General features: G+C 34.8%; 1 protein-coding gene across 9 annotated transcripts in view; it reads right to left on the bottom strand.

Annotated features, from left to right (window-relative positions):
• LOC139006587 (protocadherin-9) overlaps nt 1–24,638 on the bottom strand; it is a 929,214-nt gene that overhangs the window by 563,930 nt on the left and 340,646 nt on the right. For 3 of the 9 annotated variants that reach the window (XM_070408966.1, XM_070408970.1, XM_070408968.1), the window contains one exon: nt 8,654–8,755. The exons of 3 other annotated variants lie outside the window; for them this stretch is intronic. In XM_070408966.1, coding sequence (XP_070265067.1) covers nt 8,654–8,755 — 102 coding nt within the window. The remainder of the gene's footprint in view (nt 1–8,653; nt 8,756–24,638) is intronic. 3 more of the 9 variants (XM_070408967.1, XM_070408969.1, XM_070408972.1) reach the window with 1 other exon arrangement.

Genomic DNA, 24,638 nt, shown 5'->3' with positions numbered 1-24,638 from the left:
TTAGTGATGTCCATGAAGCCTGCGACCGCTGCTGACACCCTCAGCAGATCTGTCAAATGCAGCTCTTCCTGTGAATAAAACCAAGTCCACTTGCTTTGTGGTGAGGAAGAAATGGCAGAACATGTTTAATAAAAAGTAGAAGAAGGTGATGGCCATCCTTTATACAGGGTTAACTAATTGAAAAAAATATTGAGCTGTTGGAAAATTTGACAGCTCAGAATACAGGGAATTCAACTGAAAAGTTCTCCATGAATTTCCAGTGGAGTTCATTATTCAAATACATTTATTTAGCTTCTGGATACAGTAATGTATATGATCTTTAATAATAAGGGGCTATTCCTTATTATTTATAAAGTCAGATTTACACAGCTATATAAAGGTGCAACACTACATCAGATTTTTTTTTCTAATAATTATATATTCACATATAGTACAGGTGCAATTACTATAGATGAAATTTGATTTAAAAATCAAAATCTATGCCCTAGATGGTTTGGCTCAGTGGATAGAGCATCGGCTTGTGGACTGAAGGGTCCCAGGTTTGATTCTGGTCAAGGGCACATGCCTGGGTTGAGGGCTTGATCCCCAGTGGGGGGCATGCAAGAGGCAGCCGATCAATGATTCTCTCTCATAATTGATGTTTCTATCTCTCTCTCCCTCTTCCTTCCACTCTGATATATATATATATATATATATATATATATATATATATCCAAATCTATAAAAAGTATACCTATAAATATGCATATCTAAGTTTAAAATTACATTTTATAAATGCTAAAGTCAAGTATATTAAACATACTTTGAGAAATATTATGTTGTCATTGTTCTCAATAATTAGAAATGTATGTAGATATCACATTAAATAAGTAATGTAAAGTTTAAAGTCTTTCATTTTGAAGCATGATGAGGTCTTGATAATGAAACCAGGAAAGAATTCTGATTGAAAAGAGAAATATCCAGTGAAAATTTCTCAACCCTGTGATGTATTCTCCTAACACCTGGCCTTCACACATGCAGTCTACTTGAGGAAACTACTCATTTTTCTACCACAGTATCACACCACTCCTGATCATTCACCTAGGGGACTCCTTCATGTCTCACGTTAATATTATGATCATTTTCCTCTATTAGGTTAAATTTCTGCTATTATGTGCTCTTCTTGAATCTTAAACATATCTTACTTTAGCACTGCTTACACTATATAGTAGCACTGAATCTAAGAGCATGACCCCTAGACTATACCATCTGAGACACAAAGAAACATGTTTACATGCTCAGCTTGATGAATTTAGCATATAATATAACAGTGTCTCTGACATATTTGTGGGATATTTTGGAAGGAAGGAAGGAAGAAAGGAAGGAAAGAAAGAAGTTTCTGTCTGACATTGCATTTAGCACATTACCCTCTAGGCTCAGCCTTGTTGTTGCAAATGGAAAATTTCATTCTTTTTATTGTGGAATAATATTTCTTCTTTATCTTCATATATTGATGAATACTTAGGTTGCATCTATATCTTAGCTATCACTAGCAATTTTGCAATAAACATATGGGTTCATATACCTTTTTGAATTAATGTTTTTGTTTTCTTTAAATAAATATCTAAGGATGGAATTGCTGATTATATGGCAGCTCTATTTATAATTTTGGAGGCAACTCCAAATTGCTTTCCAGAGTAGCTGCATCAATCCGCTTTCCCACCAAGAGTGCACACGGGTTTCCTTTTCTCCACATCCTCACAAATACTTGTTATTTGTTGATTTATTGATGACTAGAGGCCCGGTGTATGAAATTCATGCACGGGGGGCGGGGGGAGTGTTTGCTCAATCCAGCCTGCACCCTCTCCAATCCGGAACACTTCGGGGAATGTCTGACTGTCAGTTTAGACCTGAACTGGCAGTCCCGCTACCCTGGTCTCCCCTAACTGCCCCCCTTGCCTACATGGTCACCCCTTACTGCACCCCTGAAGGCCTGGTCACCCCCAACAGCCCCCCTCTGCCTGCCTGGCCTCCCCTAACTGTCCCCTTCTGCTGGCCTGGTAGACCCTAACTACCCCCCCCTGCTGGCCTAGTTGCCCCTGAATGCCACCCCTGCCAGCCTAGTTGCCCCCAACTGCCTCCCCTGCTGGCCTGGTTGCCCCATGCAGCCTACTGTTCAGTCTTTTGGCCGTCCCTCACTAACCCCCCTGCTGGCCTTGTCACCCCACTCAGCCTGTTTGGTTGACCGTTCAGTTGTTTCGGATATGATGGGCCCTGACTCTTTATAGATACATAGATAGATAGATAGATGCTGGGGTCCAATCCCAGCGGGTCCAGGGGTCCCCAAAGGTGTGGACGGAGTCGGCGAAGAAGGAATGACACGAAGACAGCCTTCAGTTGATCAGCAGCCTAGTCAGGACCTCTAGCCAGGATCTCCAGCCAAAGTTCTGGTCGGAGTTCTGGTTAGGAACTGATCAGGATCTGATGTTTATTGTCTTGTTACATCCGTATTTATACCAGCCGATTTTAATCCTGTCAATTTCTATTACAAAGGTTAGGGCGTTTCTTATCTCCATTCCAGGGAGTAAAGATTATGTAGCTTAACTACCCGCCTGGCACTAATTAAGGGGTTGTATCCCCTCCCTAACCTCAGGGAATGATCTCCACCTGGGGAAACAACCTTTCTCGGAGAGGTGACCTTGGTTAAGACACATGGCGCTAAAGGAAGCAAATATATCAAGAACAGTATGCTATATATGCCAGGTCCATTGAAACATATGCTGTGCAGATGTTTCTTTCCTGCAGCGATTGTGTCAAGCAGCAAGGATGGACCGGCTCCCGGCAGATAGATAGATAGATAGATAGATAGATAGATAGATAGCCTTTCTGACAGGTGGGAGGTGATATCTCATTGGGGTTTTAATGTGCATCTCTCTGATGATTAGCGATGCGGAGCATCTTTTCATACGTCAGTTTGTCTTCTACATTTTTTGTTGACAAAATAACTAAGTCCTCTAGCCATTCTTTAACTGAATTGTTTGTGGGGATTTTTTTGGTGTTATTTGAGTTCCTTATATATTTTGGATATTAATCCTTTACCAGATGTATCATTTGCAAATATGTTATCCATTAAGTAGGTGGTCAATTTGTTTTGTTGATAGTTTCCTTCACTATGCAGACATATTTTAGTTTGATGTAGTCCCATTTGTTTAGAAAAATTTGTTCTTATGAAGTAAAAAATAAACTGACTTGTAAATTCATTTAGTATTATTAGTGAAAAGCTATTAAATTAATAACTTTTATTACTCACAAATATAACATGCATTTAACTAAATGGCAAACCTACTATTTTAATTTAAATGGTGATATCAACTATAATACCTATTATAAGTACTGAATACATTTATTTATTAAAAGTTAATGGGTAATATCACTATATAATGCATCATGAACAAAAAAATTCAAGTATGTATAGTAAAATGAATATGTTAAATCCTGTTTAATTAGGCCCTGACTAGTTAGTTACATTTAAGTTTAATCAGTGATACGTGCAGAAAAGAGACCAGGAAAGGGAAAAAAAAAGAAGAAAAAAAAATCAAGTAAGATATAAGCAAAATAGTTTTGGTTTTACCTCTCTCCTTTTTTGTGAAAGTCCCAGGACAATGTTACCATTTTGCTCTTACTACATTTGGTAATGTTAATTAAAACAGAGGTGTTCTAAGTCACATTACAAACACTGAGCCTGGTGTATTCATACCTCTTAGTGTGACCAAGCTCAACATACACCCATAGTCTCATTTTTAGTTGAGGGAAATAATGCTTACCTGAACACTATTGTCCTAAATAAGGTTGTAAATGTGAAATAACTGACACAGAGGTAGTAATGGTTTTGTACATTTAGTTTCTTTCTCTATGACACACTCTTCTCACTCTCCATTTGATATATTTTATAACAAATATTTTTATCAAGTGCCACGATTGGAATGTTTGTGCAATCAGCTATAACTTCTTAAGATTTTCTGAATCCAGCAAAACCTGTGTTGCAAATGGTCAGAAATATTTCCTTTATCAAAATGACTTCCCAATTTGGGTCTAGAGACTTAGAGCAGCAGTCCCTCCTCGGCTATCTTCATCCACCATCTGCACCCATGAATTTCACACTTTGTGATAGCTTGTCACGTTTTCCACGTCTGGCTGCTGAAATTCACACTTACTTTAAAGCTCTTCCCCCAATCTTCCTAACTCTTAGAGTTAAGATTTCCATCTGACATTGATTTTCAGATTTCATTGCTACAAGGAAAAACTCTTATCTCAAAAATTCATACACTGTACATTAGACCATTTTGTAAAAACACTCTGCCTCAAGCATCAAAAACAGTGTCAGGGAACAGCTACTCATACTGAAATGCAGTCTTGTGTGAATTCCAATAGCTATGAGACATTTCCTACAGACTGCAGAATACAGGTACTGAGAGCTCTGTCTGCTTACTTTCTATGCTGTTTCATGGGTAAAGCTATTTGAATCTATTTGAAATAGATGGCAATAAAATGTATGGCTCAAAGGTGCGTAGTGAAGGTAATTTGCATCTATGGTATGAAAACAATGTGCACTTATTCATTTCTTTGCTTCTTTTTTAACCATTATGGCGCTCTGTGTACCCAATGACAGAAAGCCTGCCCGAAGGAGAAAAGTTAAACATGATAGCTTCAATTTAAAATCAAACTTCAGAAAAATTTCAAATGTGAACAACTTTCTTAGACACTTGTTTAGAAAAATTGAATGCACTTCCAAGGTAGTTACTCCAGAATCAGAAAACCTGAATCTGGTTCTAGGCTATCACTATCTAGCTCTGTGACCAAGGGCAAGCTACCCCAATGTTCTCATCTTTAAGTTACATGTCAGCTGTATGCATATGTAATCTCTATGGTTCTTGATAAAGAGCCTGTGATTTTTTTTAAAAAAACTATCACAGAGTAGTTAACCTTGCAGCTTCTGAAGCCATGTTGTTGTGTCTATATTTCAGCTCCACTAATTATTATCTGTGTGAATTTGGGCACTTTATGTAAATTTTACTTGTCTCAGTTTCCCATTTGTAAAATGGAAAAAATTATAATAGTACCTAATGAAGTTGTTGTCAGGATTAAATGAGCTATATTTTAACAATGGTAACATACATTTTGTCTATATTTTAACATATCTTAAAGCAGAGGATACATATTGAATCATAAATAATAACTTATCAGAACTTAATTGATACAATTTTTTTTCCTAGTTGTACATGAAATAAAGCATGTTTTCTAAATTGAGTTTATTAGGGTGACATTGGTTAATAAAAGTATATAATTTTCAAGTATGCAATACATCATCTGTATATTGAATGGTGTGTTTACAGCCCTAAGTGAAGTATTCAGTAATATCTTAGATTAGATGAAGGTTGATAATACATATGAAGTGCTTAGAATAGTGTCTGGTGCAAAATTTGCCCAATACTTGATCTTAATATTTCTCCATAAGCAATAATTGTTATATCAAAGTTAAGAGTGATATGCTAAGAATAATAAATGAAGAGTGGTTAAAACCTTGCTAGTCATATAGGTCTTGGTTTTATTTTGTATCTAACGTCATAATACAAATTTTATAACTTCATTCAGATTAACCAACATCAATTGATCCAAAATGTGATCTACTCAAACAACAGTATAATTTTATAAAATTAAATATTGTTATGGTAAAAACAATAAACATCCTCCTTTTTTACTTTATTAAACTGTTTAAGGAAAAAAGACTAATTTGTAAGAAAATAAAAAAATAGTAATATACATTCATTAAGCAAGCTTAGCACATTATTCAATAAAATAAAAATAATAAGAGCACACTGAAGGCACCAATTTATAGGTTATAATTACCTTTTGTTATTAATTTTCAAGAATGATTAATACTATATTAATAACTTTTAAGAAACAGGTTATTAAAACTTTGTTACTGGTCTGCAGATAGTAAACATTTATATTAAACTCTGTCTCCCAGAATGCTTTATATAACCCCAAAACTGGATCACTTCTGTCCTCAAGTTTTATTTTATAAGAAACATCAGAGATTATCACTCTGCATTTAAAAAACACACACTTAAGAAACTAGTCATATTATGGTTAAAAGCAATTTTAACTGATCAAGAATAAAATGTAAATGATGGTCTAATATGCACATTAAAAGTTTGAAATAGCCCAGTCGGTGTGGCTCAGTAGTTGAGAGTCAACCAATGAACCAGGAGGCCACTGTTTGATTCCCAGTCAGGGCACATGCCTGGGTTGCAGGCTCAGTCCACAGTGTGGGGTGGGAATAAGGCAACCGATCAATGATTCTCACTCACCATTGATGTTTCTCTTTCTCTCTCCCTCTCCCTTCTCTAAAATCAGTAAAAATAAATAAATAAATAAATAATAAAATAAAAGAATTTTTTAGATGTTTGAAATAGACCCCGACACTAGGTACATGCTACAAAAGTATTGGTTGTTGTCACCATCTTGATTTAGAACACTAAACAGAGATAGGATTTTATAGATGACCTAGTCTATAATCATTCAGACTAGAATGGGTCTGAAATATTATGGCTAAATGATAATTTGTGGGATAAGAGATTTCTAATATAATTTTGTCTATTTTATTTAGAAATATATTACTGTAGGTTTAATAGTACTGTTCTTAGATCCTTTGAATGATAATATACTAGTAAATTAATACCGTAGCTCTGAGTATCATTTTTGTTCTTGTCCCATTGCTTAGAACTTTAGTTAAATAAACCTTGTACAATCTGTGTTGTGTGCTTTACATAATATCTAGGGATAAAAACACATGGTTATTAGAAAACTATTTTAATTATAGACCTTTTAAACTCTCTACAAAAAATAAGGTAATCTGTAGTAAAGTTTTCCCAAAGCCATCCCACCTTGAGCAATCAGACGTCTGGGTAGTAGAGCTTCTTTCCTCAAATAACACAGGCATGAATATGTTATAAAATATGTATCTAATTCTTAGAAATTGAAATCTACTTGGATTTCAGTGGCTTTCAGATCATTTGGGGTAGACTTTGTAAAGATTTGTGACTATTTATGGAAAAAACTTATTTATTATTACGCAAAGTAAGGCTTATGCATTATTATTGGATGAATTAAGGGTGACTAATGGAAGAAACTCCTGTCTTCTAGACACTTAAAACATACATGGTGATGATGAAAAATCCTAAAGGGCTAAAAAATTATGCTTCTTCTCTCAACTGTCATGTGAGTAAGACTTTGGGAGAAGGAAGATAAAGACAAAAATAAAACCAAAATAAGAAAATGAATATATGCTGTACCTTAGAAGAATTTTTTTAAATATTTAGATCCATATAAACATAAAGAAAAATATGTGGATGAAGAATTAGCAGATAAAACTGTCCAAATTATCACTTTGCCCTTTTCTACCTCAATTAATGGATTGTACATAAAGAAGTTTCTTTTCAATAAAATTTGTATTAATCAAAATAGTTTGTCAGACATATTACTATCAATGCTTCTGAAAATGATAGATCCCTATACTTGGCAAAAACAAGCACAAAAAAAAACCCTTTTCTGCTAATAATAATCAAAATATTTTCTATAACTTTAAGGGAATGGGAAAAAAATCTAGCTTCAATGAGAAGCTAGAATATACATTAATATATGCATACACACATACATATCTATTTATCATCTATCTACCTATCTATCTATCATCTATCTAAATGATCTTATGGCTGTGGAAAATAAGTGAAACAAAAATGTATGTATTAATATTAGAGTTAAGTCTTAAAACACATTTCCTACAAATACAGATCTTTTATTGCACAATAGCTTAACCTCTTTGAACTTTACACTTAAAAATGATTACAATGGTAAATTTTATGTGTTTTGTACCACATTTTTTAAAAAATGAAAGGTAACAGATTTCTGCATCCAGCCATGTTATAATAACTGGTACTGGAATAGCTCTCCCAACAGAAAATAAGAAAGAACAAAAGGAAGGAGGGAAGGAAGGAAGGAAGGAAGGAAGGAAGGAAGGAAGGAAGGAAGGAAAGAAGGAGAGAGAGAGAGAGAGAATACATTTTACAGTGGCTAGACTCATAAAAATAAGAAAAGCAAAGACTTATTTTAAATTCAAAATACAAAGAAATAAAGGTTCAAGCTGAGAAAAAAAGAAAATATTAATAAAAATTTAAATTCAGCTTGTTTATTTTAAACATCATTGTCTTTTCCATCTTCTTTGAGTGTAGGAGATGAAGTAAATCAATCTTTCAACTAAAGATGTATCTTTTAATTCAAGTAGTAAGATGAATTAATTAAAAAATATAATAGAAAAAAAGTTTCCTATTACTTTCTCTAAAACAGGTAAAAATCAACACTGTGCATCCAATGACAAGAACACTATAGTATATTCAATAGTTGGGCCATTACCAAAGAAGCAAAGTATTATTGTTCACTTTTTCCCCCATAAAATTGTTTACTTAAAGTTGTTAAAAATGTACTAGTATAAAAATATGAACATGAAAAGGTCAGCAAAGAGCATATTTATAATAGTTAACTTATAGGATTTAAAATCACTATGCAAATGCGAGTTCCTCAGTACTAGCATGGTCTCCATGGAGATGCGGCCTACCTCGCAATGGCTTTCTTCATTCTCCTGCATGTGGAAGCCCGCAGAGCTGGGACATTTCTGAGGAGTGACAGGAATATTGTCACTTTTGCTGTGTGAGTTACACTGAAAGAGATCACCAAATAATTGTGACAAACTACTCCACATTTAGAGTGTCTATTGAGAGACATGGTTGTTTGCTAAGAAACTAATTAAGGAATACAATTTGAATTAACAAAGGTTGACTCTACACTCATAGTGCATGCGATGATATTGAGCCTTTGTAAAAAAGATAAAAAAACCAAGGAAGAAAAAAACCAAAATTTTTGCTTTACTATTTTAAAAGCAATATTGATTTATTATGCTTATGATTTTAGTGGCTAAAACTTATATTTAATAGTTAAAGTCATTGATAACTCACACATTACTATGTGTGAGTGATATTCTCTCTCTCTCGCCATATGTTAACCTGTGACATAAATATTATTTCCACTTACAGAAGAGGAAAATGAAGCATAAAAATATTTTAACAAGGTTGGGCTTCTACCCAGCTTTCTGAGACTATGTTCCATACCCTATCTACCACATGCATGGCCTTTATAAATGATGCATTTGAAATAAATAAACATGAAAAACTAAAAAGTTTTAAGGTCTTAAAATATTACTTCACTTTTTCCTGCACCAAATATATACTTCAAAACAGGTTAACTAAAATAACTCATTTGGAAATAAATGTGAATTATAAAACATAAGCTATTAAGTTATGACTTGGCCTTTCTCTGTTAAAATACTAAGATGGCTCTTTTCAATATTCCTCATGAGTTTTTATATAAAATAAGATATATACTTTCTATTATCCTATTTCCTTCTTCCTTAAATCTCTTGTTAGATTCAAGACAAGGAGTGTTTATAAGTATTGCTGTTTGACCATTTATTAAACATCACATTGGTATTTCTAAGATTTCTTTAATAGGAGATATTGTAGTGCTTCCACAATGGATTCATCATTGAAATATAACCATTCCTCTCCCATAAGACTACAACAAGCACACCGAATTTTATGGCATAAGTAGGAAAAACAATATTTTTTTCAAACTAGTGTGTCTCATTTTCTGTCCACTAATGAAATTTAACTTTCCCCATCCCAAAGAACAATTTGCTATCAAAGACATTTTATAAAGAAAAATAAGTTGTAGACTTTAATACATTGAGTTTAGTATATTCTTATTTAAAGACTACCATTTTATATATTTACATACATTTTAAAATACATTACACTTTTAAGTGTTTTGTAATTATTTTGAAATAATTTTAAAGCCATAGAAGGGGCAAAAAAAATTAAAAAGATTTCCAGGACATTCTTCATTACATTTTGAATATATCAATTACCATGTGTTTTTTTTGTTTGTTTGCTTGTTTGATTAAGAGAAGTAGCAATATGGAAGACTAGGAAGCCATGACTTTCAAACCCAAAACTATATTAGAAACTTTTGGCATGAAAAACATTATTTTATGCCTGTCCTCTCCACAAACAATATCCACCAATCCTGTTTAAAACTTACCTCCCCTAGGAACTCTTTATGGGTAACTAAACTAATGGCAATTGCCATTTTAACCTCTGCTTGCAACCTAAGCAACTTTTAGATGTAGTTTATAAAATGCTGCTCTACCAGTGTTAATTCTTAGAATGACACTAAGCTTGTCTAAACCACTTCACTGTTAATTATGAAGGCCTTTCTGATATTTCTCAATACTGGCTTCCTTAGCTTTCTAAAAAAAAAAAAAAAAGTTTAGATCTTAAAACAGTTATTTTCATCTGTGATGTTCCTAGACATTTTAATCATTCAATTCCTGTCCCTCGCCTCTCCTCATATCTATTCATGCTGATTAATCTTTTAAAAACATCTCATGTATTATGCAGTTTTTCTCCCTAGAAACATTTTCTCAATTCCTGTGAACCAGCAGTGGCTCGCACCCTGGCTGTATTAGAATCACCTGGGGAGTTCCAAAAAATGTTCATGACTAAACCCCAACTAGCACTGGAGAAATTTATAGCTAAGGCAAAAATAGTTTTTAAATATCCAGGCAATTCTAATGTGCAGTCAGAGATGAGACCCCTGGGTTGAGGTTAATATTTCTTTGTCTGGCCCTCTGGACATTAATAGTAAATTTTGGCCTCACTTTCTCCTTTTCCTTATTTAACCCATCATGGACTAGGGATTTTTTTCATGGACATATCATTATGCCTCTGAACCTGAAAACACACACACACACACACACACACACACACACACACACACACACTATCTTTGGATAATACTTTATACCTGCAAATACAAGATTTTATATATTATCTATAAGAACCCTCTGAAGAGCAGTAGAAAACATAATCCTTCTTTAATAGGTAGAAAAGACAAAGGTTCAGGTGTATCTAATGCCCTTTGTGCAAGAATTTCCCAGGGCAATGCACCTTAAGTGACAAGACTTAGGCAATTACTACTCTGTCATATCCCCCTTATGGGTCCATTAATTTGCTCATTTATTTACATATTCCACTCTGTTTACTCACTTTTTATTAGTCATTTGTTGAGTACATTCAATGATTCAAAATTTTATTGGTTCACCCAGATATGGCATTTACTATTTGTAATACCCTCACTCTAACAGTGAAACCATATATAGAAACAAACAACACCACAATATGTAAAGCTATAGAAAGGTAAGGGGCAGAGAAGAGAATAACTGGACTACCGGGCATGACACATGAGCAGAGCCTTGAAAGATGGGCTCAGCATGAATTCATGCCAGAAGGAACAGCATATGCAAAGACTAGTAGATATGAATTCTCATGATTTGGCCTGTGAGTCTGACAGTGCTTTAACCATAAAGTCTGTGATTATAAATTTGAGAATGGGAACAGAAATTATTAATGCATTAAATTTGACAGTAGACCCAACGACAAAAAGTTATAGGAATAGACTTAATATAAGGAATGACTGCCAACTAATAACTACCAAATAAAGGTGCTTCATAAACAGTGGAGGTACCAAGGATGAGTTTTAGTATCATTCTTTCTCTCCTAACCTACATAGGGGATTACAGTATAAGCAGAATGAGCGCATCTGAAATACTACTGTGGAATTCAGGTAAATCCCTGCATCTCAACAATATTTCACCAACTGAAAATTATTTGTTTGCCAAATTTGCTATGAATAATTATATAATAAATTATAGTTCAGCTAGATTTGTTCAATCAGATTGAATATTGCAGAAAACATATGTAAATCAAACTTGAAAGGTCCAGAACTCAACAACAGCAATCATGTTAAATGGAAATCGCTGTGGCCCTGCTCGGTGTGGCTCAGTTGGTTGGAATGTTGTCCTGTGCACCAAAAGTTTGCCAGTCCAATTGATTACCAATCAGGACACATACCTAGATTGGGGGCTCCTACAGGAGGCAAGTGATGAATGTTTCTCTCATACATAGTTTTTATCTCTCTCTCTTTCCTTCTCTAAAATAATCAGTAAAACATATTCTTGGTGGGGATTTTTTTTTTTAAAGGAAATCACTGTAAATAACTTTGTTTTTATTTTAAAGTCAATTTGAAGTTTTCCATTACCTACAATGAATAGTCATTATTTAAATTCTTGGATATGTCTTTTCTCTCCCATTACATCCATGCAGTTCCTGGGAGATTGCCCTTAACTACCTATAGAAATACCTGCTCAAACCTGCCTCATTACCAGGAATATTAGCTCTTTCATTTTTGACAGGATTCTAAGAAAGCATTTCACAGCCATGATATTAAGAGAAAAATATCAACAGTAGCAAAAGCAACAAAAGTTTTATGAAAATAATCACAAAAATAAATGGCACAGCTGTTTTCTTTGCTAAAAAGGGGTTGTTCTTTACATTTTCCACCCAAGTCTATAGCAGCGATATGCCCTGTTATTCTACTCCTCCTTCTACCTTCTTACAAATCAATGTTGTTTGCTAAGAATTAATGGCACTGTTATAAATTGTGTGCACATTATAGAGGCAGTAACCTTGCATTATTTGTTCTATATTTTCTAGTAAATAACAATTCTAGTTGCTAACTACTTCATCTGAAAATTTTTTCCTACCCATTTTAAGAAGCTAAGAAGTCCTTTTATAAAGAGTTGTAAAACTTTTGATACAAAAGCCCTGTAGATTGATAAGAAATTCACATTTACAGAAAGAAGCTACTTTAAAGAACTGTCTATACTTGCTGTCTGTAAGGTCTCTCCATACATCACTTTGGAGAGCCCACATGTATCAAATTTTCACCATCTCTATGCCCCTGATACTGCTCTATCCTGATCACCAATGATGCCCACATTAGCATATCAAAGGGCAATTCTCAGTCCTAATCTTGCTTTATACCCTGATAACTCCTTCCTTCTGGATCACTTATGTCATTACCTTTCCTGGACAACATAAACTAATGGGTTTTTTTCTTACCACTCGTGTTCTCTTTATGGAATAGTTTAACTGTTTGCATTGTTATTGTTAACATTGAGAAGCCTGAAGCAGATGAGGCCTGAGTATTTTCTCAGAAAGTATGTTCTCCAGTGGTCCCTGACTTTAAAATACATTCTCAATTAGACACATGGACAATTTCTCACTTATAAGCAGACAAGGATAGAACTCTTAGAACATTCCTAAACATGTTTATCTCAAAGCACATATTATTTTAGTGCTTCTAGAAACTGATAAAGCTCATATTTTACGGGATTCATTTAGTAGGTTCTTATTAATTCGAAAAATTTGTTCCAATAATTTAGTGTCCTAAAACTTACTCTGCCTAAAATCAGGAAGCCTTGAGTCTGTATCTACAGCCATCTCACTAATATCTTCTACTAGAGGACCAGTGCACGAAATTCTGCACTGGGGGAAGGGAGGGGGGCGTCCCTCAGCCTGGCCTGTGCTCTCTCACAGTCCAGGACCCCTTGGGGCATTGTCCACCTGCCAGCCTAGGCCCGATCCCACAGGGATCGGGCCTAGGCTGGCAGGCAGACATCCCTCTCGCAGTCCAGGACCCCACGCTCCCTACTGCCTGCCTGCTTGTTGTTCCTTACTGCTTGGCTTGCTGCTCCTTAGCACTGTCACAGAAGCGGGAGAGTCTCCCACCACCGCCGCTGCGCTCGCCAGCCATGAGCCTGGCTTCTGTCTGAGTGGCACTCCCGCTGTGGGAGCACACTGATCACCAGGAGACAGTTTCTGTGCTGAGTGTCTGCCCCCTGGTGGTCAGTGAGCATCATAGCAACCGGTTGTTCTGGTTGATCCACCATAATGGTCACTTAGGCTTTTATTATATAGATATCCTTACCCATTGATTTATCTTTCTGTCATCATTAAATATATTTGCAAAACAAAGTGAAAATTCTCATCAGATTTTGTTGAATATGTAGGTATTCAGCATAGGTAATATATATTTTTACTCAAAATAAAGATGCAATATAAATTTTAAAACCAATTCCATATAAATAGCTAGTCAAATCACAGAAATATAGAGGACTAGAATGCATATAAATTTTAAGATGGAGATTATTAAAGTAGAATGAGAAAAAAGGAGAACTGCAAAAGGATTTAAAAGAAATAACAACTGTATCTATAGTCTATAGAAGTATTTGTTTTTTTAGTTGTTTTGCCTCTCTTCTCTAAAAACAAGAATACACTTTTTTTAAAATTGAAGACATAAATATTAGCATATGTTAATTTAGGGTATCAGAGACAAGTATTTTTCTTATTTCTCTTAACTGTCCCCGAATTTTTCAAATACTTGAAAACAAGTAAATACATAGAAAAAGAATTAGCATGATTTTGTTAAAAATCTGCTTCATTGCCTGGCTGGTGTGGGTCAGTGGTTGAGCCTCTACCCATGAACCAAGAGGTCACTGATTTGATTTCCTGGTCAGGGCACAAATCCTGATTGCAGGCTCGATTCCCAAAACGGGCATGCAGAAGGCAGCCGATTGATATTTCTCTCTCATCGATGTTTCTATTTATCTCTCTTCCTTCCTCTCTCTCTAATATCAGTAAAAACATATTTTAAAAAATCTGCTTCATCCACAATGAGATTTTTAATAATAGTTATGAAAGGGCTTTACAAACTGTAATTGTGCATCTCCAGAAATAAATATTCTACATAGGTGTGAAGTTCTTTCTGACTTGGCTCTAGGTAAATCCTCTTCTTCCAGTCGATTATGGTTTTCTAAAGCCAGGTAAGGAACATGATTGCTTTTCTTTTATAGTACTACAGCTAAAAGGTCATTCTCTACTCCCTGTATCTATAGTTCTACTTTCTTTCACCTCATGAGGAAAAGGGGTCCTCCATTGGTAATTTATCTCCAGCATAAAATATAGTGCCTGGAGCATTACTGAGTATATTCAAAATATTTCAAGTGAAATGGAAGAATACATGAATTAATGCACAAGTTTTACAATGACATATTCACCTAGATGGTTTTGGTTTCTAATTCTCTAGGTGAAAAATTCTTTGTACCTGTTTTCTTTTTTTGTTTCATTTTGTCTCCAATAGATAAAATCATTGCAAAATTAGCATTCCCAAGACCTACATTTGCATCACAAGTGCTATCACAGAAAGAAAATCCATTAGTACCATAGGTTGAGTGTTTGTAGTAGCAGCGTCAGAGAAAGCAGTGGGTTTAGCCATCATACTTTGTTTCTCCAATTGGACCCTTAGAAACTCATGTCAGGAAGAAACTTCCTTACAGTAATATGTAGCCTAAGTGGACCCATGGGCATCTACCTATTGCATATATGAAAAAATGTGCTCCTGTTCAACTCCTGGGACCTGCAATGTTTCCCTACTTGTAGACTTTGCCAAGTTCACCCTCGTGATTTTTCTAAGGCAGCAGACACTTTGTAGATAAGTTTACCCAAATATGCTTTAAAATTCCCTGAAATGACTGCTAACCCTTCTCACATGGTGGAAATTCTCCTCCATCCTTCTCACAATCTCCATTCCCGATATTCTTTCAGTCCAGAGACCTTTTCTTCCCCCTTTTCCATGTCCCAAATATACCTCCTTTCCTCCCTTCCACAATAGCACTCTCTCCTCTGTCAGTAAGCCTTCTCCTTTTAATCCCAGGTTTGCAGAGAGACTAGACAGATAAAGGTAGTCACTACTGCTCAATGAAAGCGAGAAGTTGGCTGCGCCATGTGGGATTTAAGAAAATATAAAATCTATATACTTTTTTGGCACTGACCATTAAATAGACCAATTGGTGTTCCTCAATTATAGGTCTGTGTGATCGAGTGATACTAACAGCTACAAAGTTGTATTTCTTTTTATAAAATATATTTTTATTGATATTTTACAGAGGGGAAAGGAGAGGAATAGAGAGTTAGAAACATCGATGAGAGAGAAACATAGATCAGCTGCCTCCTGCACATCCCCTACTGAGGATGTACCCGCATCCAAGGGACATGCCCTTGACCGGAATCGAACCTGGGAACCTTCAGTCCGCAGGCCGATGCTCTATCCACTGAGCCAAACCGGTTAGGGCCAAAGTTGTATTTCTTATTGTGCACTTTGTTGTTGCAAGGAGGTCAGGTTTAAAGCATTAGTATAACATTTACCTCAATTCACTGTTTCATTACATACATTTCACATTTGTTCTAAAAGAGTTCAGATATTAGGACTACTTTATAATCAGGAAAAATATTAACACACCTAAGTAAAAAAAAAAAAAAGAATTGGGAAAATATCTAAAAATGTGAAATTAATGTCTCAAGAAATTCAGTAAGTCGTTCAAGATGAAGTACCAGATGAAACATTTACTTCTTTTTCTTTGGTTAGGAATTCCTTTTGCATGCGTTACTCCAGAATTTAATGGTTTCCATTATAGGCTGGCTGACATTTTTCAAACAATTGTAACAATTTAATAAAATGTATAGATGCCAAGTACCATAACCAAGAAATTGCTTTCTCTCCGTGTATCATTGCTTAAGTGGTATTTGAAAGCAATGTATTGTCATAAAGATCTTTGGTTACTACAAAGTTGTAGCAATTGCATATGGTGTCCATTTCCTGAGAATGCTTGCTCAGTTGCTTTTCCTCCTATGCAATGCCTTTCAAGGCTTTTGTTAAGGGACTATTCACAAGTCAAAAATAGAGGTAGAGATATACTAGTATTCTAAAAATAAGTATTCCATTTTTGAAAATGCTTGTATGAGACTGAATTTTGCCTCCTTTTCTCAATAAAATATTTAATTAGAGTGGGGAGAAAGAAAAAAAGTACGTTTGTAATCATGCAGAATTTGGAATAATTCCATTAAGGATTTAACAATAGCACCCTATATCATGTTACTCCATAGGTTCCCTCTAAATGTGCAATCAGAGAGCAGCCCTCTGTGAATTGAACACTGAGTGTGCCCAAGAGTTGTCAAGGCAGAGGCTCTGACGTGGTGGATGCATAAGAACAGAATCTTGCTAAATAAATAACTGCAAGTGTAAGCCCATATATTTCCTCACAACCAGACATAAATTCCTTCATAAGAAATTACTACTAAGTTCTCTAACTTAATATAGGTAAACTGGATAAAATTTTAGGTCATTATTCACCAAGGAAGAGCAATGCAAAACCGTCTTCATGAGGACCACAAATCCTAGCTGCTCTGTGCACATTACATTTTCTTTAAATGGTTTGTGGATGGTATACTAGTTTTATGCACCTCTTTTGACCCAGTTGCTATAGGCATGCATAGAAATAAAATCCCTCAGAAAATATACTTCAAACACTAATGTTCTATACTTTACAATTTCTCCATTGTTCCCTTCCTTGTATTATTACCTTACTGTAAAGCCATTTCACAGAGCAATAATACATTGAAAGGTTTTAAATTACAAAAGGATTATATGCTATATTGCTTGGGCAAAACTCTATTAATGCCAGTAGGCATTGTGCATTGCAACTTAATTTTGCATTTTAAATAAATGGTTGCAGGCAATACAGGCCTTTGCAACTCCTTAGACATTTAAAGAGAGATACTAACTTCTGTCCAAACATTTTCAAGGAATATGATAACAGAAATTTTCAATGCCATGGCTAATCAGAATTATGCATTCTATGTTTTTAAGTAAGAAAATTGTTTTGTAGTTCATTATATTATTTGTTGTTATAAAATCCCTGAGACCCTTCATATATTTTTCACTTAATTGTATTCATATTTTGAAGAGAAACAGAAACTAAATTTTTCTCAATACACAAAAATAGATTGTCTAAAATATTTTAAATTCCAAACATAATGAAAGAGGTCCTGCATTAGATGTGTTCACTTGGATTTAAAGATGAGTCTTTTGTTATGTTTCCAGATTGAATTGAAAGACTTCAGGAAAGGAAAATGATGAGGTTCATTTTCATTCTAGGTAACTAATGCTTAAGAATAGATAAGTCAATGTACTTTTTGAGTTGGTTAGAAATTTTTAGGGAGTTATGAAAGAGTGCCAAATACATAGTGCTAAAACTAACTTACTACAGAACAACATATTAGTTCAACATATGTCCAATTTATTAGTATCAAAGTACAAAGAAAAGTTATATGAGCCTAAGATATAAGGGAGTTCAGGTGTGTAGTGATGGACTCTCCAAACAGTAAATGTTTTTTGTTTGTTTGTTTTCTACACTCTGTTCTTTAGAAGAATACAGAATGATAATTCTTTGCCAGGTAATAACAATTTTATTATACAATGATATCAAAATAGACTTATTTACTCCAACTAAATAAGGATTAATATTTAAGTTCATGGTAGTTTTATAAAATGGAGGAGGACAATATTTCAAATTGATAGAATAATATATAGAAAACATTTTATAAAACAATACTCTTCATATTAACAACACTGATAATAGCCTGGTGGGCATTGCTCAGTGGTTAAGAGTGGACATATGAATCAGGAGGTCAAGGTTTGATTCCTGGTCAGGGCATAAGTCTAGGTTGTGGGCTCCATCCCCAGTGGGGTACATGCAGGAGGCAGCCAATCAATGATTCTCTCTCGTCATTGGCTTTTCTATCTCTCTCCCTCTCCCTTCCTCTCTGAAATTAATAAAAATATGTATATTGTAAAACCACAAGACTGATACTAGGAATCCACTTGCAAATCAAGATAATAAATTATTTAAATAAAATAATTTTAGAGAAATAGACACTCACATTATAATTATTGCTTCTTAACTTAAAATTCAATAATATCAAAGCATGGATCTTTGTGATCTTACATTAGTATTTTATTACAATTTTAAGCTTTTACAAAATATAGGATAGGGATCTAACAAGAATGAGTAGAAGTTTTTCAACATAGAAAAATTTCTGCTCCACTATTCTTATGGTATCTTTTTCTTACTATTTTGATTACCCAGAGCCCTAGGATAAACAGAAAATAAAACCATCAACACTAATTTGTGTTTATTTTTGTACATCATTACAGAAAAAATTTTAAATTCATCCCATAATCTGAAATATTCTGTAATAATTTAATTATAAAGCACTTTAAAGAGTAAACTTTAACTTTTCCCCACCTTCTAAGGTGTAGGAACTTAGATAGGAGCTTAGGTGTGTGTCGTGTGTGCGCGTGCATGTGTGTGTGTGTGTGTGTGTGTGTGTGTGTAGAAGCAGAAGGAAACAATCAGATAAGGTAGCTGGATTCTTTTAAGACTCAACATAAAAATAAATAAGAAATCAACATAAACATGATTCATAATCCTGACACTGAGCTCAGTAGCTCTGAATCCCTCTTGCCTGTGTTTCATCCTTTGTTCTTTTTATTTTATTTTATTTTATTTTATTTTATTTTATTTTATTTTTAGTGAATTTATTAGGGTGATATTGACTAATAAAAGTATATAGGTTTTAGGTGTACAGTTCTATAACATAATAGCCAGATATTTTATTGTATGTTCATTATCTCAAGTCCAGTCACCTTACGTCACCATTTATCCTGCCTTTACTCTTTTCTACCGCCCCCACCCCCTTCCCTCTGGTAATCACCATACTGTTGTCTGTATATGAGGGTTTTTTTTATCTGCTTAATCCCTTCCATTTTTCATCCAGCCCTGCTGTGATAAATGTCCCTCTGTTGCGTGTGTGAGTGCTTCTATTTTGTTTGTTCATTTATTTTGTTCATTAAATCCCACATATATGTGAAATCTTATGGTACTTGTCTTTCCCTGACTGAGTTATTTCACTCAGCATACTACTCTCTAGATCAGCGGTTCTCAACCTGTGGGTCGCGACCCCTTTGTCGGTTGAACGACCCTTTCACAGGGGTCGCCTAAGACCATCCTGCATATCAGATATTTACATTACGATTCATAACAGTAGCAACATTACAGTTATGAAGTAGCAATGAAAATAATTTTATGGTTGGGTCACAACATGAGGGCCAGAAGGTTGAGAACCACTGTTCTAGATCTATCCATGCTGTTTCAAAGATTAAGATTCTTTATGGCTGAATAATATTCCGTTGTGTAAATGTACAACTTTACTCACTAATCTACAGATGTACACTTGGGCTGCTTCCAAATATTGTCTATTGTAAATAATGTTGCAATAAACATAGGTGTGCATGTATTGTTTCCTTCTTTTTAAATTATATTAGGTCTCTTCTCATCTCCCTCTGTGGTGCTGAAAAAATATTTTAAAAGTTTGGAATCTAGGCTTGAAAATTGTCCTTGCAACTAAGCATTTGTAGCAATCTCTTTCCCTTTGGTGACTTCAACCTTTGATAGACTTGCTGAATATTAGAGTTGAATGGGACATTACTAGTAGATTCTTTCTTTAAGCTCTATTATCAATGAGGAGATTATGTCACAGAGACTAACCACCCCAAGCTCCAATATTTAGAAGACAATGAATGATGAATTTTATTTTATTTTAATGATATAGATAGACATTTTCTTATTTCCTTTTAATATAATTTAAACAAAGAGAAATTCAGCCGTGTTCTTAATCCCATATATTAAATTACAGGTTTTCAGTGTTTAAAAGGACCTTTGAACCTAGCCCACAAATTGCCCAGATCATCGCCATGCAAGAGGCTAATAACAAAGACCCATCACCAAACTGGATTTAAAGCCTCCAGGTCATTTGATCCAGATGGCTATTCAATTTAATTGGAGGGCAGGGGGGAATTCTCCCTGTAAGGTACTTACAAGCACACCTTAAGAACCCATCTGTTTAATTCAATAGCTAAATTAATTCATAAAAAGAAACACCTTTCTCAGTTCCACTGGAAATAGCCCATGCTCAGAGTATGTGTTTCAACATGGCCCAAAGTGTAGGTCTCAGTTTAACAACTGTACATATAATGCATCCATATAGCTTAGTCCCTTTTGTGTTCATGGCTGATTGTAGGACTTGACTGTACTTTTCCAACTTGTACTTTATGCTTTTGACTAATTGACATGGTAACATATCTTCTCAAAATACAGAACATCCTTCCTAATTTTACACCCTAGTGAGCTCTCTAAAGTATGAAGTATAGAAATTTATCCACAATCTTATTAAAATAAATAGCTAGCTGCAATAAGGGAAGTTTGTCTAATAAAGAAAAGTCATACACACACATACACCTAGGCACACTTGGTTAATATTTACAAACTTAAACAAGCTGTGGAAAGTACACATGAAAGATAACAAAACCTTATTTTCTGCTGTTCATTAAACTGAAACTACTTGTAAATAAAGATTTCTTTGAAAAATTAAGTCACAGCCAAACCGGTTTGGCTCAGTGGATAGAGCGTCAGCCTGCGGACTCATGGGTCCCAGGTTCGATTCCGGTCAAGGGCATGTACCTGGGTTGTGGGCACATCCCTACTGGGGGCTGTGCAGGAGGCAGCTGATCGATCTCTCTCATCGATGTTTCTAACTCTCTCTTCTTCTCTGTAAAAATTCAATAAAATATATATTTTTTTAAAAAGAAAAATTAAGTCACAAATAGTTTTCCCTTACTTCAATTGTCTACTTTATATATCGAACATCGACTAATAAAACTTACACTTCCTTGTTGAAACCTTTATCCACTCACTTGATGGTTTTTATGTTAATGTAAAGTTAGAGAAGGCAAATTTTGTTCAACTTATTCTTCATAAATTAACAAGAATACACTTTACAATGAACTGCCATGAAACCAGCTATTTGGATAAGTGTTGCATGAAAATTCTGGGCACAATTGTCTTACATATATTTCAATAGTACATAATATTAAGGGCCAAAATTGTCCTTTTATCCTTCCCCATTTTCAACTGTCTGAATCAAATGCTTTACAATATCCTATAAACATTTTTAAACTTTTATGTCCTTTTGAAACATAGCCACTAATGAGTTATCTGATTATCATAATCAGAAACATTAATCACTACAGTCTTGATAAAAATTCAGACATTATCTCGAAAGGGCCCTGGCCAAATAAATGTGTTGACATGCTACTTGTTTTTATGACGGTCATTCATTGTGATTCAATGTGAAACAATTTCATGAAAAAGAAGTGACAAATATTTGGTGTGAGAATCCAATACAAATAGAAAGTATGTAAGATAGAATCCACCAGAAAATTCCTTTTAATTCTGTTAAAAGGTGAAAACAAATAGATAAATACTTCCTTACTAAAATGCCTTCAGAGTAATAATTCCCTTTCTTTATACGAACACCTCTCCAAATTTAAAGTGGCAGGTTTTCACTTTGATGTTATGCAAATCACACACTATTCAAGACATCGCCCTCTGCTATACTCAAATCTCCTAAAGAGACATCTAACCTATGGGACACAATCACCTCTCTTATTCCCTTACCTGCACACCTGGCACAGTAGGCATGTGGTGTGCCTCAGCCACCCAGCAAGCGAAATCTAAGACGACCAAGGTTTTGTGTTACACAGCTGTATATGGCTATGTTCAAGCAAAGATGAGGTAGTTCTTCCTTCCCAATGCTTTTGTGTAAGTTTAAATGAGGGAGAAAAGAAAGACTCAGTTGAAATGGAAGGGTTGGAATATACAAGGACCCAGCAGTAACCATGTATAAGTGTGACAAAATGGTATAGAGAAAGTAAACAGATGTTTCCAGAAATGCATAGGTACCAAGTGAAAAGAAAGACAGACAGAGATAGATAATGAGGGACTTAAAGACACAGAGAGACGCTACCTCATTTATCATTCTCTGTTCCACTTTAGGAAAGAACTCAAGTGATCTTCATTTTCTCTCCTTGGATTCCAGAAGATCTCTACATTAATCTAGCTGATGTAAGAGATTTTCTGTTTCCTATAGCCAAGTGCATCTTTAACATCAACGTTTACAATTGTATACATCACATTTTATTAAGACTATCTTCTTAAACTGTCTTTAACATTTTATTTTATTTTTTAAATTTCATTTTTTAAATATATTTTTATTGATTTCAGAGAGGAAGGAAGAGGGAGAGTGAGATAGAAACATCAATGATGAGAAAGAATCAGTGATCAGCTGCCTCCTACATGCCCCCAGCTGGGGATCGAGCCTGCAACCCAGGCATGTGCCCTTGACTGGAATCAAACCTGGGACCCTTCAGTCTGCAGTCCAATGCTCTATCCACCGAGCCAAACCGGCTAGGCCTGTCTTTACCATTTTATTTACTTTTTTTTTAAGGAAAAGGTAAGAAAAAAAGGATGTCTTAACTTACCAGGTTAACAATTTTTATAATCGCTATACTAAAAATTTTCAACAATTTCCCCTTTTAAAAAAATTGAGTAAAGAAGTAGAAAATGTGCCCAAGTGTCAAATAGATGATTGCCCTGCATTTTCTGTATTATCATAAGATCACTGAATATTTCCAACATGCCAAATGCATTTAAATCTAAATAATTATATAACTTTTTCAATTCTCTTTTCAAAAGATTTATGAAAATTGTTTTTGAAATGTTTTTGATCAGAATAAAATATCCTCTGTTCATGCACTTTGGAAAGAGTATTTTCAACTTCCTTACCTCTCAGTTATGCCTTAGCTTTCTTTTTTTTTTTTAATATATTTTATTGATTTTTTTACAGAGAGGAAGGAAGAGGAATAGAGAGTTAGAAACATTGATGAGAGAGAAACATCGATCAGCTGCCTCCTGCACACCCCCTACTGGGGATGTGCCCAAAACCAAGGTACATGCCCTTGACCGGAATTGAACCCGGGACCCTTGAGTTCACAGGCCAACGCTCTATTCACTGAGCCAAACCGGTTATGGCTGCCTTAGCTTTCTTAACATGACAACAATTACTCTTAGAAAGCCATTATGCTTATTTCTCCCCTTTATCTTCCTAATGCTAATCTATCCACCCCTCAATAATTCTCCGTGTTTCAGTATCCTTTCATCTTCCTTTCCTATTGGAAACATACTTTATATTGATGTTTCTCAAGTCTACATTCTTGGTTAACTTATTGTCTTACTGTTTTTTATTTCTCTGGAAAACTTGAGGTAATGTCATTCCTTTAATCCTATGCTGTACAACTGTAAGTGATGACACCCAAATGTATGGCTTCAGAACCAACTGTTCTATGCTTCATTCTGAATTTGTAAATGTTTGCTAAATATCCCATTTAAGATTCCTTCATGCATCTTCAAACCAACTTGTCCAATGCCCAAGTCATCGGCTTATCCTCTCCTTACTCTTTTCCTTGTGCATCCATTGCAAATATAACATTTTTTAAAGGCTGTTTAAGTTGAATTTTTAGGTAGAATGGAAGGGAGAGGGAGATATATAGAGGAGCATGGATGTGAGAGTGCAACATCACATTTTTAACCTTCATTTCTCTGTATAATAATGTGCGTTTGTGTGTCTGTATTCTGCTTTGAGGTCCCAGTGCTATGCACAGTTTCTAGCGACAGAAAATTCTTAAAACTGGTTTTGAATAACAGCATTCAGTGTTTTCCATTTCAAATTCTGCTTTGGAGCCACACAATTCATTGGCATTCACAGAACTCCATAGATTTGCCGCAGCTAATT

The sequence above is a fragment of the Myotis yumanensis genome, unplaced genomic scaffold (genome assembly GCF_028538775.1).
Source record: "Myotis yumanensis isolate MYYU_CA2020_CCGP unplaced genomic scaffold, mMyoYum1.0.hap1 SCAF_3, whole genome shotgun sequence".
NCBI lineage: Eukaryota > Metazoa > Chordata > Mammalia > Chiroptera > Vespertilionidae > Myotis > Myotis yumanensis.
The sequence above is the reverse complement of the archived record's forward strand: the minus strand, read 5'-3'. Positions and strand labels throughout refer to the sequence as shown.